At 46.3% G+C, this 17,209-nt stretch overlaps 1 protein-coding gene across 6 annotated transcripts in view; it reads left to right on the top strand.

Annotated features, from left to right (window-relative positions):
* Positions 1–17,209, top strand: part of KCTD15 (potassium channel tetramerization domain containing 15) — a 44,817-nt gene that overhangs the window by 23,788 nt on the left and 3,820 nt on the right. For 4 of the 6 annotated variants that reach the window (XM_030024828.1, XM_030024827.1, XM_030024829.1 and 1 more), the window contains exons 3-4: positions 4,758–4,902; positions 12,731–13,036. In XM_030024828.1, the coding sequence (XP_029880688.1) occupies positions 4,758–4,902; positions 12,731–13,036 (451 nt within the window). Of the gene's footprint in view, positions 1–4,062; positions 4,194–4,757; positions 4,903–12,730; positions 13,037–17,209 lie in introns of all 6 variants that reach the window. The other 2 variants (XM_030024826.2, XM_030024830.1) reach the window with 1 other exon arrangement.

Here is a 17,209-nt window from a genome sequence, read left to right as displayed (position 1 = left end):
GCAGAAAAAGTGTCTACAGAATCAATTTTTAATAAATGTAAACAACTAAATTATGAATGACAAAAATATCACTGAACAGTTAAATATTAATCACGTAATTAGTTAAATTAATACTTTTAGTGCAATGTTGTGATAGAGAGTTTTACTTACGTGATGTCGTTGTGCTGGCTTGGGCGGGTGCGTGGGGGGGGACGGGACTGCAATGGCCGGCCCGGTGGTGGGGCTTGGGAGCGGAGGGCTCTGCTGGTGCTTGCCACAACCCTAGCTGCTGGTCGTTCCACAGGTCCCACAATACTGGGTGCTCCTCTTAAAGCCTTTGGAATCAGATTTATTAAGAAAGAACTTCGGCTTTCTGTTCAAAAAAGAGAGCTGTCAAGAAAATGGTAAACTGGCCCCTAGCCAGAAAGCAGCCCCCCCCCTGCAAAAAAAAAACTTTTCCATCCCAAAGTGCTGTTAAACCCCACAACAGCGGTGTATGATGTGCAGAGCTGTGGCTGTGCTCAGTGATGATCTCGGGAAGACCAAGTGTGTTCCAGAGGGAACTGGGGGTGCAGAAAGCTCTGGCTGCTTGTAAGATGGAGTTGGGTGAGTTTATGAAAGAGATGGTGCGCCACGAGCTCTGCTGTGGAGTCACTGCGCTGCGGGCCCCCTCTGTGCTCCCATCTTAACAGGCACTGTAGGGAGCTTGCGTGGTGGAAAATCGGTCGCCAGCATTACGGGGGGTGTGGGTAGCAGCAGCCGTCTGTAGGTACTTGCATGCAGCACGCGGCTTCCTCCCCTGCCCAAGAAACTAAGAAAAGAATTCACTGGCACTCTTGTCCTTGTGGGTTGGCTGGCTGCATTGTTTGTTTTTAATCTAATAAAAGGAGATCTTAATATCATAGTAAAATCGGTACAAAGCTAGAAACTCGCCCCTCGGCATTTTGGCGAAACTTTATTGAAAATGTAAAAGCCTTTAGCAGAAACAACAGAAGCACAAAGAAATTGTAGAAATAGGATCAACAGGTTGCGTTCTGGATGTTGGGAGGAGCGGGGAAGAGCATCCAGCTGGGGCTCGAGGTGCCGGCGAGACCCGCTAAGCTGGAAGCTCTGCTGTGGCTCTGCTCCGCAGGGACACGATGCAGCGGTGGCTGGGAGCTGGGGCCCTGCAAAGGTCAGGGTGGGCAGCACTGCAGAGCGGTGGCCAGGCCGTCGGGAAGAGCACATTGCCGGGAGGGCAGGAGCAACTGAGGAGGAAGAACAGATGGCTGGGAAGAGCCGTGCGCTGGGAAGATGGTGTGAGCATAGAGGGACCTGGCCAGGGAGGTGGAGGCAATGGAAAGGCAAGCTTGCCATCCTTAGGGTTGCAACTACTTGGATTGTTCCTGGCTTGGTCTGCTCCCTGTCTGGAAATTAAGTCTTGGACAGGAATTCTAAGAGTGTTTTTAAATTAGAAAGCGAATCATCTCTTGCAGAAGGTGGGAGTGCTGAAGAAGCGTTCATTGCTCAGACTCACCTATCGCTGTAGGATCCAAGCGCTGCTCTTTTTGCTTTGTCTCTGTTTTCCTGTGCCTCCCGCCTCTTCACAAACATCACTGAAAGTACCATTCCCACATGCCATAAGCAAGTGCCTCCTGAAAACGCCATTACCCAATTTGGCCACCAGTACAGTACTGGGCACCATGACCACTCATAAAAACAACCGTTTTCGGGGTGACTACTGCCCAACCTGAGAGCTGCAGCTACTCCCCACAACTTTAACTCGCATCACATGGCGGGGCGCTGGAGGGAGCAGCTTCCTGAGGCCACCAGCCAGAGTGGTACCTAATTTCTGATTGAACATCAACAAGTTTGCACAGTGCAAAACCATTCCCATCCCCTTGCACTCGCTGACTTGCCAGCTCTCTGACAGCCTGTCTGCATTTTGCTTCCATGCTTCTGTGCACGACATTTCGTTCTGGCCACCCAAGACCCATCCACTGAGCATGTCACAACCCAGCGGGGCTTGTGGAGCTGACCCCGGTCACTGTGCTCTTTTCCATGGCTTCACATGGGATGAGCAACCCTGTCAGGCCAACTTTCCATTCAAAGCTGCCATTTGAATTCACTTTGTGCTCTCGCAGTGTTGCATTTTCTGATGGACTTTCTACAGGTATGGTTTATACTGGCGAGAACAGAGAAGCAGGAGTGCTTTCCGCACGCAGTGTTACAACATGCTGCAGTGAAGTTGGTTCTTGGAACATAGCAGCCCCCTAAAACGTCAAATAAATCCTTAAACTATTCATCACTCTGTTTTTGGGGTGGCAGTTAAGTCTTTCAACACTCTGCAAGTTTCTTTCCCCAGCAGTAATTCCACTGGTGAAGAAATACAGCTCAGGGCACTCCACAAAGGCCTCAAAATTCATGTTTTGTTTTCATTACCAAAAAAATGCTTCACTACATTAAAGAGCGGCCCATTAAAATTTTGTACCCTGTCTTCCCTGTGCCCTGTCGTTGTTGGCAGACCTTCCACCATACGCGTGGCAGAGCCGAACAGCAGCCGTCGCCTTGCTTTTGCAGACTTCACAGGGAAAGGGCAGCAAAGGGCAGGAGGTTTAAGCCACAGCCCAGCTTGTTCAGGTGTTAAGATCTCAAAACTTTCAATAGCCACGCAAATTTACTCAATAAATGTACCGTAGTGAACCTTAAGCTGCTCTATCAGTGTTTCCTCTGCTTTCAGTCTAGCCCAGCACAGCACACTGGCTGATGTGCATGTCTAAGGAAAAAAATTAACTGTCTGATTCCTGGAATAAAATTTAACACTGTACAAAGCAATATATTTAACTGTCTCAGGTAAATAGCCCTAAAATAACAGCGAAAAAGAAAATAATGAATTACTGGAGGCTTACCGCATGTTGGGATTATATAAATTAAATGTTGCAGCGTGAACTGTATGGTGTTCTCTGATACCGTTGAAAAGCTAGATGTTGAAGAAAAACAGTAAACGTATTGTAATTAGGGTTTCGGGGAGCATTTGGTTATTCTCATAAGTAACTCAGACTAGCTGAATGCTGACACGGACACGAGAGGAGGCAGTAAAACCTGGAGCTTGCTTAAGAGGGCAGAAGGGTTTTTAGCTGAATTCAACGGGGACTTGCTAAGTCCGGTTTTATTTAATATCTGCACAGTTAATTTAGAAATAAACGGCACATTAATTAAGTTTGCGACTACATTAGCAAGTTAGAAGACCAGACCGAGGTGCAGCCGTGGAGAGCAAATCTCACCGTGTTGCGCGAACCCACGACCCAAAGCATGCGGTGCAGCTGGAAGCACCCGCGCCGCGGGCGGCGGCGGGGGGGGCAAACGTGCCCCTTCCCATCGCCGGGGTGGGCGCGCGCCTTCCCCGGCCGGGCTGTGGGCTCCCGCATCTGCTCCCCTCGCTGCTGGGCCAGAAAGCTTGGGGCGGGGTGGTGGGGATGGAAGGAGGGAGGCAGGGAGCCTGCGGCTGCGGCATTCGCCGGCGGTGCTGGCCGTTGCCTTTGGCGGGGTTGGGTGAGCTTGTTATCCACGGCAGGGGAAAGCCCTGCCCCGGTCTCTGCGAGGGACACGGCGGGATTGCGCGGCCGAGTCGAAGGGACGGCTCGGCAGTGAAATCCAGCAGGCTGTGGGATAATCTCTCTGGGAAATGGAGGAGCCCTCACTCGCAGGGTTATTTAAGACTCGACTTTGAAACACGAGACACTCGGCAGTTGGGAACAATGCTGCACTGTCAGAGAGATGGACTCAATTACTTAATAGGTCGTTGCTGTCTGTCTCCTGCGATTTTCCTTTCAAGAACATATATTCAGCTGGGTTATTTCTCATGGGAAGACAAAGCGTTCTGAGAGAAGCGAGGCGTTTGGAGGGGAGAGGCGGGAGGAACGGCAGCCAGGCAGATGCCCGGTTTGCTTTCTGCAGAGCATGCTCCTCAGGACACGGGGAAAGCTGGAGTGATGTAGCCGATGTGGTGTTTTGGTCCTGTAACCAGCTGATCCCCCGGTCTCATAGGTCTCGCTTCCTCTTCTTTGCTCACAAAAGATTTGCCACGTTGCTTTCTTCTGCCAGACTCTGATGCCCAAGACTACTGGTGGTGGGACTGTGGTCCCACAGGCAGCGCTGCAGATGCTGCACGGGCCATTGGTTGCTGCTTTGCCAAAACATTCAGCGTTGGATGGCCACTTATCCAGCACTGACAGGTCCGTACAGCTCATCTCGGTGTATGGGAAGCCTCTCCTCTAGGACGGAAAGGCTTTGATGGCGTTTGATCAAAATGACAGCCAAGCTGGAGGAAAAGCTCGTGGCCAGGAACCCATCTCTGAGTAACCACTCAGTTCTCCGTTAGCAGGACGTGGCGGACAGGGATGTATAACGGAGCCGGTGACGCATGTTCTCACCAACGTCACTCTGCCAGCCGTGGGGTGAGCGTTTCACAGGCACTTTCCTTGTTGGGGTCATGGGCCTAATTCCCAGCCCTGATTCGGTGCAGCACGAGCTTAGCGCCAGGGCAGCTGCGGGGCTCTCGCTGCTGGTGTGCGCGCCTGTGTCCGCACGTGCACACGTGCTTCGTGTGTGTCAGCGTCCGGGGGCACACACGTGTCTGAGGCATCTATCTTTGTGCACTTGTTTGTCACCAAATTATGATTCTGCATTACCTTATGCACATGAATTGATGCAACTAAATTGGCTGGATGTTCTTAAGCCCTGAGGGTGTAATGAGATTTTGTCTCTTTTGCCCATTTCTTTTTCTTTTCTTTTTCCAGAATAAGTCGTCTGTTTAATGGCACAGAGCCTATTGTCTTGGACAGTTTAAAACAACATTATTTCATTGATCGAGATGGTGAAATTTTCAGATATATATTAAGCTTCCTAAGGACATCTAAGCTACTGCTCCCAGATGACTTTAAGGTAAGGAAAGCTATAGTCTGCAATCTGTTTTTTCCTCCCATTCTGTCATTTGTTTTGTTGCGGGTTGGCTTGTGTGCTTGACCTAAACACACTTAACTAAATGTTGCTGTTTATTGTTAGGATTTTTAGTACTTGTGTATTACACCAGGGATGCTATTATTTAATAAATGGACCAATGGTTGTCATGGATACCATAAAAAGTTAAACGATGAAGCTTATGGCTAAATCAGTTTTTCTAAACTAATTGTATTTTGTCACATTTTTAGCTTATTTATCAGGGTATAACAACAATTAAGAAGCAACATCAGCAACTAGCACTTACCGGGGTTTAATGCTCAGAGTCTGAAAGAAATGTTTTACATTTGATACTTCGAGGACTTAAATTGTATAAATCTTTTCTTGTTGGTATAAAAAAGAAACACCCTTAAACAAGCCCATGAGGATTTGTGTTAGGTATAACCGATGCAGATACTTTGATTTCAGGAAGTAATCTTTTACACAATTTATGAATGTCAAAATATTCTTGGGAGATGGAATTTACTGAGGGCTTTTTAAGGAGCAATACATGTTTCCTATGAAATAATGGCGCTGGTTGTTGCTTTGCAAATCCTGATTGTTTAAACGCTCTCCTCCTAGTCTTGTTTATATGGCTTTGCACTTTCGAAACTTGCAACATTGTCATCCTTATGTATGAAAATTAGAAGACAAAAGTGTCCAAACTGTAGATTACAAGATTCAACAAACGCACTAACTCCAGGACGAAGCGATGAATAAATTGGGATGGCAACGGGGATCTGCTCAGTTAGAGGACGTGGAGCGTTGCTGGAGAGGAAAGTTCCCGCACCGTGCAGTGGGATTTCACTTTGCATGTTGGACTAGGTAGGCAAGATAATTTGGCCAGTCATGACTGAGTCAGTCCAGATTTGTGGCTGCTGTGGTGGCTTTAGCTTTGGAGTACAGCTGATCCTTAAGCTGCAGACGGCTCCTCAGCCGTTCTTGCCTAAGTTACGAGTGTAATCGTATTTGACCCCGGCATAGCAGTGTTTAAAGTTAATGTTGAGCAGATGCACTGTGCGATGGGAGCACACATCTAGTTCCAAGGCAGGGAAGAGTTTTGGCATTCATGGGCAGGTTTGGAGCTCCAGCCCAGAAGGGCTGTCCTGAGCACTGGTCTTTCTGGGAAGCGGTGGGCAGGTTGGGGAGGCTGGCCTGCGGGTTGGGGTGCGGTGAAGCAGGGTGAGAGCCTGAGCACTGGATGCAAGAAAAGCTCATTACAGAGAAACGAGAGAAAACACTCAGGTAGGAGTAAAGCTAAAGACCAGACCAGTCCTGTGGATTGTAAGATGGATCAAGTAAAGGGGGGTGGATGGAGAAGCGGTACAGGTGAAATGCCAGAGAGATGCTTTAGCGGCAGCATTTTGGAGAATCTAGTGGGACAGGAAGGCGTGAGAAGAGACGGTAGAAGAGATGTAGTTCAAGCTGATCATGGCCTCAACCAGCATCCAGATTTCAGAGGTGCTGTGAAACAAAACCAGCAGGATTTGGTAAGAGCCTGGAGGTGAGAGTGCTGGTGAATGCCAAGGACTTGTCTGCGCAGCGAGCCGCTGGCAGGGCTGGGAGAGACTCGGGAGAGCCGGCGCTGTGCCCAGGCTCAGTCCGTTGTTCCAGACCATCTCTTTGCATAGGGTTAACTGTATTTTATTTAGTTCCTCCCTGGGAGAGCTTTAGAGCAAACCCCAGGCTAATGAGGGCTCAAGAACAAAGCAAAGTATTGCTAGGTAGGGAGTAACTAAATAAAAATGCATAGAAGAATGCGCTGCAAAGCTATATTAAAACTGCATTGTAAACGGATTTGACTTCACAGAAATCGTGTAATTTTACCAGCATGATTAAAGTGACAGAAGACAATAATCAAAGGCAGCAAATGGAATCACTTGGTGTTTCTAAATGCAAAACTCTATTTAAGGTATAAAACCTGACAGGTTTTCCAGTGAGACTTGCATTAAATGTTCTTTATGTCAAACAAAGCATTATCAAGTGTTTTGAATATTTATTAGTTTTTACCCCTTAATTTAATCAAGCAGTTTATTAGCCTCAAGGTTTAGCCAAGTTGCTTTTCAACTTGAATTGCTGCTCAGATGGTTATTTTGGAAAGTTTGGAATGTTAGTACCGCACCAGCGTTATTGTGTTTGCTATTTAAGTGTTGTTTCCAGACTAAGTTAACACTGAAATGCAGAGAAAGTGGGGTATGTGTTCCTAGGCTAGTGATTCTTTATTATCAAGTCTGACTGGTGTGTTTACAGTGAATATTAATTACACTTCCAACTACTAATAAGCCAGAACTTGAAAGTGTTTAGTATCTGACAGGTCTCCCTGCTGAAAGCAACACTCTAATAGTTCATGTAATTTTCCTGGGTTTGGGGGATTTTAAGCCACATGAAGTACGCTGAGAAATTACCGTGAGTTGTTTGGCTCGGTCCTCCTTTGCAGCCAGCCCGTGCTGAGCGAGGTGATGGCGAGCAGCCCGGAGCTGCTCACAGCTCCCTCTTCCTGCACCGGTTCAGAGCCCCGCACGTGGGTCCACGACACCCTGAGCAACAAACGTCCTCGAGTCGAGCGTGCAGCCAGAACCCCCCGGTCTGCCACGCTGCTGGGTTAGAGGGTGGCTGGCACAGGAGCTGCCCCTCCTCTTCAGTCCAAATATTCTCTGCCTTGATCTCCCCCTGCCATCAGAGGTGTTTCTCCAGGACAGTTATGGGCAGCATCTGTCCCCATCACTGCCAATACATGACTTCATGCAAAACCAGGACCCGTTGTACCCACTTATCTGAGACTCACTCCCTGCTTCGAGATCGTCAAACAAAAATAGACATAGGCAATGTGTGTATTGTTACTCCCTCTTAAGGAGGGAAGAAGCACAAATGCGCAGGACGTCTGAGTTTCGTATGGACTATAGCGGTCACCTGTAGCACCAGAACCACAAGGCTGACATGCTAATTTATTAATATAATTTTAAAATTAGTTTGCTTTCATCTGATTTTAAATGCTCTCAGACTGACCTTAGCAAATGGCAGAGTTGTCATTGTAGAAGTGAGCAACTTTCTCTCGTAGCCAGGAGTCAGATCTTCACAGCGCTAAAATATAAAGCAAACGTTGAGTCAGAATGACAGTTTGTTGTTTCATGTAACAAAGAATAAAAAGTGAAAAATGGGCAGAAAGAGCCATTTCAGCCTGTTCAGGAGTCAACGCTAGGTACAAAAATAAAGGGCCTCTTTAGTACTGAGAGAACAGCATCAGGTTCACAGGAGACCTGGTTTTACAGTTTCTGTTGGCTGTCTCTGCCTGTAGTTAGCAGATCTTTACTGACCCACTGGCACTCATGTCAAAACAGTAGCACAACTGGCGTTGCGGTCACACTTCCCATCTTGTCCCCAGGAAGATGTCACCCTTGTCAGAGGTGACTGCAGGATTCAGCCAACGTGAAATCCACCAGAAAAAAAGCTTTTCTACCAAATAATGAGCAGAAAATTATTTTGTGAAAGGCAAAAAGCTGCTTCTTTGAAAGATCTGTTTACCTTTCCCACAAGATCTAAGTGTTGTCCAGAAGTTGTGGATGGAGAAGGGCTGTGTGCATCCCACCTGGCTATCTGCTCCCTTTTCCAGGTGACCTGACAGGACTTCCCCACTAGTTCCTACAACAGCCACAAGAAGTTGAAGGCTCATGGTAGCTCATGAAGGCTTTTTGTGGTACTTTACAGCAAAAACAGAGGCTGGGCTGCCCATCTCCCCTTTCAGTTTAGCAAGGAATACCCTGCTTATAAGCAAGGACCTTGGCTGGCGGGAATCACCTTCTGAGTAAAGTCATTTTCCTTGGCTAAACACAAGCAGCTCCTTTAGCTACCATACACAGTGCTTGACTCTGGGCTGTGCTGCCACAAGGGACACTGCTGTTAAGAAGCTGGGAAGGTGGGGAGATAATCCTTAGAAGAAATGGGAGATACATCACAAGTCCTGCAGGACAAGGAACTCCCGGACACTGCACAAAATCTGCTGCGGGATGCTGCCTACTGCTCAGCAACACTGCGCTGACGCCAGGGCTGGAGCCCCCGTGAGAGAGGGTGAAGTATCTGTATCCATTTATCACCTTACGCCTGGGACAGAAGCTGTACCAGGCTGCTCTGAGGCTGAGTTTCACTGAAACTGCGTGTACTTGGCCACTGTGATAGGCAGTTAACACCCTGTAGCTACTCCTGTGCCTGTTCCAGTGAAATGTGCCGCTTCTGCATAGGTCTAGGAAGATCCGTGTCTGCATCTGCCTTTGGTAACTTATCAAAACGAGCAGCATGGAAATGTTTTCTTGCAGCTCCTGTGGCACCTCCCTGCAAGGTCCCTTGTGGGTTGAATTCTTCTACTTCATATTTCATGTTAAACTTTTGCAAATCATCAGGGTAGGACTTTATATCTACAGTACAAGGGTGGAAATACCAATGTCAGCATTACCTGGGCATCCTGTGTAGACAATCCAGAGCTGGGCATCACTTCCAGTCCAGTCACAGATGCACAATACTCCAAACGGTGCATAAAACCTGAACGAGGAGACTGTGTACTTAGCTGTGTGTTGAGTCCCTTACCCTGCCCAAGCACAGGCTTAGAGAACTGGACCCCCACACTGTGAGCCATGCAGTCTTTGTTTCTGGTTTTGCAAAATCCTCTTCCCTCCCTAAATACATTCTCAAATTCCTTAGCGGTGTCCAAGTCACTCAGTGCAGAAATGCTAGATGCCCCTTTACAGGGCGGTGGGGCAGGCTGTGCTGGCGGTGGCTGGTCTGGGGCAGCGTGCAGTATGTGGAATGGGGTGTCACGGAAGGTGTCCCTTCCCAGCGCTGTCACTAGTGGACAGCAATGAATTTTCTCTTGCTTAGCAGAAGACACTTTTTTATCCCCCGTACTTGTTACAGCGCAACAAATTCCCTTTATTGCCACTGCCCGATAATAGGTGCCCAGACTCCCTAACGAACGCCACACGTGCATGTTGCCTCTTCGCACCAGCACACCTCAGATTCCCAGCTTCTGTTACAAACCCCTTCTTCCAGGTGTGGAACCCTCTCCAGCATATTTGTGCTCAACCCAAGTATGGAGTGGACACGGAGATGAGAGTCTTATTTTGGAAACTAACCCAAACACCAAAACCCAGGCAGTTACGAGCAGGTGCACACCTCGTCCCGCAGACCATGCGATCCTGGTTCTGTTTGCTTTATGGCATTACTGGTTTGGCCCAGGGGTGCTGGACCTTTGAACTCCTGTGATGCGGGATACTGTCAGCCTAGTCCAAAGCCCAGTCCAAAGCCCAGTGAAGTCAGTCGAAAAGGCTCTCTTGAATGTAATGGGCTTTGCATCCAGCCTCGGGAGCACTGTACCTCTCCCTGCTTTCAGAAATGGAGGACTGGGGTTTATATTGCTGTACCACCTCTTCTAGGTTTTACTGTTAGCACATATTCACTTGATTGACCTTACAAATAATACATTATTTTATAGTGACCGTGAACACAGATATTCTAAAACTAGTTTTTCAGGACCTCCTGAAAACAGCAGGAGACTTTCCATTGCCTTCAGTAAGCACTGGATGCTCCTGTTCACTTTACAGCATTACATTTTTCCTTAGCATTGCATGTTTTCCTTTGCTCAAAAAAGAGATACATGGGACCAGCGGATGCCCAGTGAACATTTGATGGGCCCCTGCACACACCTCTGTAATGAACACAGTTAGGTGGTGGACTGTGTTGCTCCAGTGTCCCGCACGAAGAAGATTGCAGAAAGTTTGGGGCAGGGGTTGTTTTTTTAATTTAGGCCACTAATCCCTGTAGGTTTAAACCGATCCCATGCTCAGTAACCAGGGAGCTTCACCGGAGGACAGAGAAAAGCAGTAATGGTTCAGCAGAGAGTGCTGATTTTGGGGAGGGGGGAAAAATACCTTCCACCAGGGGGTGAGGCTTTGGGGCTGATGCTGTTTTACCCAAGACCAGGTAACACAGCCAGTCTCCACGCCTCTTCATCTGGCCTGTTCCCAACTCCAGTTATTTGCAGCATGCTTTCTATATGATTTCTTCTTTAATCTTCCTGTTGTTTTTCATCTTCCAGCTACTTCCCATGAGTGTGTTTGTTGCCCTCGTTTCTTCCCGCTTCCTCTTATCACTCTTTCCTCTCTGCGCCTTCTCCGGTCCTTTTTTCTCCCTTAGTGGTGTGCGTATTGTCCCAGCCTTAACAGACATCAAAGAGCTGTAAAGGATCGGATGTCCCTTTTGTAACGTGATAACCTTGCCGGTGTCACTGTGAATATTCATACATCTCCAGGCTGTAGGCAGCCCTGGGGTGAAGGAGCACCTCTCCACTACCCGTGGTGGGTCTGTGGTGCCAAATTTGAACACAGCTAACTGCTTTGGTTCAATAATATCCTGCAGCAGCAGATTTTACAGGTTAATTCTGAGCCGCTATGAAGAGTCGCACCTTTTTGTGCTGCACGTTCCTTGGCCTTTGATTCCCCCTCTTCCCCGAGTCCTGGAGCAGCAAGCAGCGCTGCCGTTATTTTTCATGTAATTTTGGTGCCCATTTCTCGATTACTTCTCATCATGCCCTTCTTTCCAGCCCAAATGATTCCAGTCATTTCACTCTTGTGATTTTTCATTTCATTTCATTGCAGTGGTGGAGAACTGGCCTTTATGCCCAGGTTTGACCTACAGCATACTCCACAAAAGTCACGTAGCATACCTGCGGTGCAGCGTTTCCATCTGTAAACAGGCGTAAGAGCCAGGAAAGCAAACGTCTTTGCAGAGAGGAGCTGGTGCTGTGCTCTTGTTGCTCCTCTTCCCTTCAGGAGGCTGAAGGAGGCAGTGGGGCCAGTGTAAGCAAACTGCCCGCCGGGTGCTTCGCCCTCTCTTTCTTCTCTGGCTTGGTCTGGTGGGCACTGCTGCCTCCTCAGGTCTGGGGGGCTGCTGACGCCCTTTGTCTCAACATACTCTCATGCGTTTAAGCTGAGGGGGGAAGATCTGTCGGAAATCTGATGAAAAGTTATTAGTGAGGATGCGCAGAAGACATCTCAATCAGTGAACTGGGAATTGGATCAAACTGGGAATTTGAATTGCCCAAAGCCCAAGTGAGGTGATGGACAAATGTCTGGGAAGAACCGTTTCTTTTAAGTTGTTGGAGTGCACAGCTGAGCTCCCAGCCGGTGGGGTGGTCGCTACCTCCGTATAATTTACCAGGCTCCCAAGTACACTTTAAATACATGAATAATCATGAAACGCAGGGAGCAGCTGAGCTGCTGGAGCTGAATTTCAGACTCGGCAAAGACAGGTGAGAAGTGAAGCTGAACTGACATCTCCGTCTCGTAACATGTGTGCGAGAGGTGACAGCGAAGGCCGAGATCTTCTGTTGTTAAGATCAGAAGTGAATATCTGAGGCCCAGAGTGAAGATTAGGGCTCAGGACATCTCCTCTTACATCAGCAGGCTTTGCTTATTGCAACCAGTTATTTTGATTTCTTAATCCAAAAGTAAAGCCTTCTGGCACTGAGCTTGTGGGATAATAAATGAAAGAATAATTCAGTGCAATGGGAACTTCACAGTCAGCTCAAATAGATTCAACACTAACACGGTGTGGTTTTCTGTGTAGGTGTAAGACGAAGACAAAGTATGTGGATACCTGTTGCCTTTGCACTCTTGCTGACAATACATAAGCCTAAGTAGGTCAAACAGGAACAATACTCATTTTTAAAAGAGAACTACAAGCATTTCTAGTTTCTCTCTCTCCCTCTCTTTTTTTTTTTTCCCAGGACTTTAATCTTTTATATGAAGAAGCAAAGTATTACCAGCTGCAGCCAATGATTAAGGAACTTGAGCGATGGAAACAAGAGAAAGAACAAAGGAAACACTTCCAGCCTTGTGACTGCTTGGTTGTAAGAGTGACTCCAGATCTGGGGGAAAGAATTGCATTGAGCGGGGAGAAAGCTTTAATAGAAGAGATCTTCCCGGAGACTGGGGACGTCATGTGTAACTCCGTAAACGCAGGCTGGAACCAGGACCCTACCCACGTTATTAGGTTTCCTTTGAATGGATACTGCCGGTTGAATTCAGTGCAGGTAATGGCCTTTCGGTGCTGGCTCATCTGTTTGCTGGGGTGTTTTTTTATTATTTCTTGTTCAATTATATGCAAATTATTTGCTTCTGCCCAATTACCTTCAGTGCTTATACTGCAAGGAGACATTTTCTGCCTGGTGAGATCACAGTCTTTCAGGTTTTCCTAAGTCTAAGCAGAAAAATAGATTTAGATTTTGTGTATGTTAGTGCCATGCTGGTCTCATAATGGTGTTATACTGATAAATGCTAATTTTTTCATCAATGTATAGCCTGCAGCAGTTTTTTTTTCCTCCAAAGTGCCCCCAGGAAGAAAGAGAGAGTTCCAAAAACTACAAAAAAAAATCTCCACACCATTTTATAGAAAATGCAACAATGTGTAAATGCATAATTTATGTCTCACTCATAATTAAATGATGGTGCCTGCGGGATGGACTTAAAAAAATTGATCTCTGCACTTTTTTTTTTTCAAAAGGATGTTCTATAAAAATTGCCCAGAGTATTTTAAACAAAATGTATTTCATTTTATACTCAGAGTTTTGACATTAGGTTTAAAATTAAACATATGAAACAAAAGAAGGTAACTGGACAGATAGGTGGATGGTAGCGGAAATAAATATGTGGCTTGTGTTTAGGCAGCAGCCTTATAGGCAAGAAATGCCATTTCACAAGGGATCACCGCCACTGCGGCCAGAGCTTTGGTGTTGTAGCTGTCCTTGGGCTGCGGAGAAGGACCAGCGTTGATGATGCTGTTAACTTGGGCCTTAATTAACAAGGGCGAAACAGAGCTCTTGGTTTTTGCACGTATGCCTTTAAAATATGCTGCAAATACTTGTATTATGGAAAGTGAAATCAACCTATAGGGCAGTATTTCCAAAGTTACCGTCCCCTGCAGACGGGCTGTGGCTGTGGGAACTGGGAACTGCAGAACTGGGCTGTGGGAAATGCTTTAGTGGTCTTGATAAACTTCCCTGTGGGCAAATACCCACAGAAGAGCTGGCCCATCGGACAGGCTGGCCAGACAGGTTGGGGAGGGAGGCTTAATAGCAGGGGAGGGTGGGAACCCAGAGCCCTTGCTTACCTGTGTTGTTACTACGCAGCAAGCTGAGGTGCCCTCCATCTCCCAAGCTGCCAGTTGACAATGTTTTCGGGAGACCTGCAGTTACCAGAATACGTAAAGGTGGATGGAGTCGTTTTAACAACCTGCATTTGACACTGACGCCTCCCGCCTTGGGGCAGCATTGCCTGGTGCACCGTGCACTAACAGACGCTTTTGTCTGAAACCATTCTAAACCCAGCTATTTTTGGTGATTTTTGGTTCAAGACTCCCAAGTGGTTCATTTGGTTGAACTTTAACAGTCCGATGCCTGTAGTTAATTTTGCACAGTCCTTAGCAATTTCACGTTTGGCAAGGTTTGGAGCGGGCTGCCCCAAAAATAGAAGGCTGGAGGTGGGCTGGAGGCAGATCCGTTTGCTGGCAGTGGGAACAGTGCTGAATTCATCACTGCGCTGGGTGGAGAAGGGAGCAGCTGCAGTTTAGCTAAGGTAAGTGGATAGGGAAGCGTGTTTGTGCCTCAGCCACGCTGTCCATGTGATACAGTTAAATGCATGCAAAAATTAGAATAACTGAAACAACAAAGGGTCACTGCAAGCCACTGACGGGCTCAGCACTGCAAGCAGCCCTCAAAGCGCTGGATGCCCACGTGGCTTAGCACTTGGCTCTGTTTTATCCAAAGTGGCGTACTGGTAGGAAACGTGTGCTTGTAGTAAAAGCTGAATGCTAATTATTGTTATTATTTGAATGTGTTTTGAATTCAGTCAAAATTTAGACAGAATCAAAGAGTCTCTTCGTAAGTTCGTGTTGCGAAAAAAAATTTGTGTCAAAGAGTCTACAGTATAAATAATATTATTAAATTACATCATTTTACTAAATTACATCATTTTACTATATAATTAATAGAAAGTCTTCTCAAACACTTTCTGGAAAATGATGCATTTCTGAGACCAAAGGCTGATGAAATCAGCCGCTAATTATCATTGGCTCTCATGGACTCTGGTCAGTGCATAGGTGCTGCCCTTCCCCTTCCAGGATTTTTTGGCAAAACAATATTAAATCAGAAGTTGGAAGTACAGCGAAGCAAATGCACAGACTTAAGGGAGATGTGTTAGGAGGGGTAGTGGTTGGAAGAGCAGAATCATTTCCAAAGAATCTCAGAGTGATGCAGTAAGTCTGCCTGCTGTTTGCTGAGATACATCACTTTTGTCTCCCTATGCCCTACTTAATATATTTGGTAGCATAATTGCAGTATTTGTAAATTCTTTGGATCTTTGGAAAATATTTTCATTAAATGTTTTGTGTCAAGAACTGTGCATATAAAACAAAGAATGTCAACGTTATGTGCATATAAAACAAAGAATGTCAACAGTAGGTAGTGGTAGCCAAAAAAATACAGTAGCTCTTAATTTAACGCCCATTTGTAATTACATATAGGTATAGAGTTTTCCTAAGACTGACACTGTTTTTTCAACTCCTCGCAACAGGTTCTGGTGAGATACATGAGCTTACCTTAGAGAAAATTCTGTGATGCTTGTATATGTTGAACATTGAGTCTTCATAATTAAGAATGTATTCGTTGTTATTCTGCAGAATTTAAATGAAATGCAATAAGTGAAAGTATCGTGTTTCTATTTAGAAAACCTTCCAACAAAATCAGATGTGCTCAGAATACTGGAAGACAGAGTATATTAAATCCTAGCACAAACCCTCTATTTAATATTGTGTGTGTGTGTCTCCCTATACGTAGGAGAATCACAGCTGATACTTACTTTTTGGCATATTCTCTTTGGAGATTTACAGGAAGGTAGCTCTGATTTGATTCAGAGACGCTTACTGGTTTCCCTCTGTCTGTATCTTACCTTCAGAAAAAGTAATGCGCGTAAAGCCAAATTCACTAAATGGCATTTAAATCTCTTCATGTTCAACATGCTGTTTAGTCTTGTGCACACACCGGTGCATACAAACCGGTGCCCAGCACACATGGAAGCAGCCTTTAGGAGCCTTCCTCCGTAGACCTAAGCTCAACCTCATCCAAGTTACACTTAAAACTCTGCAATATTTAAACATTCTCTGCATTGTTTACAGGATTTGGCCTGTTTTGTTTCTTGCTGAGAAAATTGATGATACCAAGATTTTTAACACTAGATTATAGCCTGCAGTCTAGTCCTTCGAGCACGTAGGTAGCAAAAATGAATCGCTTTGTTCTGCGTGTGGTGCTCTAAGGTGTAATGTCTACCTGGATTGTGTGTTTGCAGAGAGCTGGCTTGGTAAAGAAAAGTCTTATGTTAACACGCAGCCTTCCATAGCTTTGGACCGAGGCAAGCCAAGGGCACCGCCGTGCTTGTTTTGTATTACAAGCAAATTGATTTTAAAAGTTTTTAGCAAGGATTTTGAAGTCACGTCTCTCTCTGAAATCTTACCTGTCAATCCTCTGTTTCGCTATCCACTTAAATGGAAGAAGCGTACTTTCCCGTGGCTGGGTTGCTTCTCATCTTCATCTTGCCAGGTCTAGGAACAGGGATACATAATACAGTCAAAATACACTCCAGCCTGTGAAACAGCAGTCTGATGATGTCTTATTCCTCCTTCCCTCTCAAACTCCTGCCCCCTTCTTTAAGCAGGAACAAGTGTTAGTGTCTGTACCCCATTTCTGTCCTACAGGCTGCATACAGCCCGGACAAATAAGAGAGCTGCAAGCTTTCTCTCTCTCTTTTAAATGTATTTTGATAACCCACTCTCCTGCCCCTTCTTTTAATCTCTCCAGGTTCATTTTTCTTCCATACACGGGAGTGCTTTTTTGATGTGTCAGTTCTACAACTTTCTTACAGTATAATGTATATACAAATCAGGACAAAAGTCAGTGAGATTTGGCAGATGCGACTTTCTGAGACCGCAGGTCCCCATGTCCCAAGGTCAGGCAGAGCACCTCAGGCAAGTTGATTTTCAGCAGATTCGGCATGGCTTAGGCAAAGCTGTGCTAGAGCAGCTCCTTTCCTCTGCCTGTCCTTAGCAGCCAGGGTAGCAAGTACAAGGTTTTAGTTACCACTAAAAACCCAAACCATGGATTGAAAAGCAGATGGGTAACACAGGCGACCTCAAAGGAGGGTTCCCACGGATTAAA

Source organism: Aquila chrysaetos, chromosome 9 (genome assembly GCF_900496995.4).
Source record: "Aquila chrysaetos chrysaetos chromosome 9, bAquChr1.4, whole genome shotgun sequence".
Taxonomy (NCBI): domain Eukaryota; kingdom Metazoa; phylum Chordata; class Aves; order Accipitriformes; family Accipitridae; genus Aquila; species Aquila chrysaetos.
Note: the sequence above shows the minus strand (reverse complement) of the source record. Positions and strands in the feature narration are given on the sequence as shown.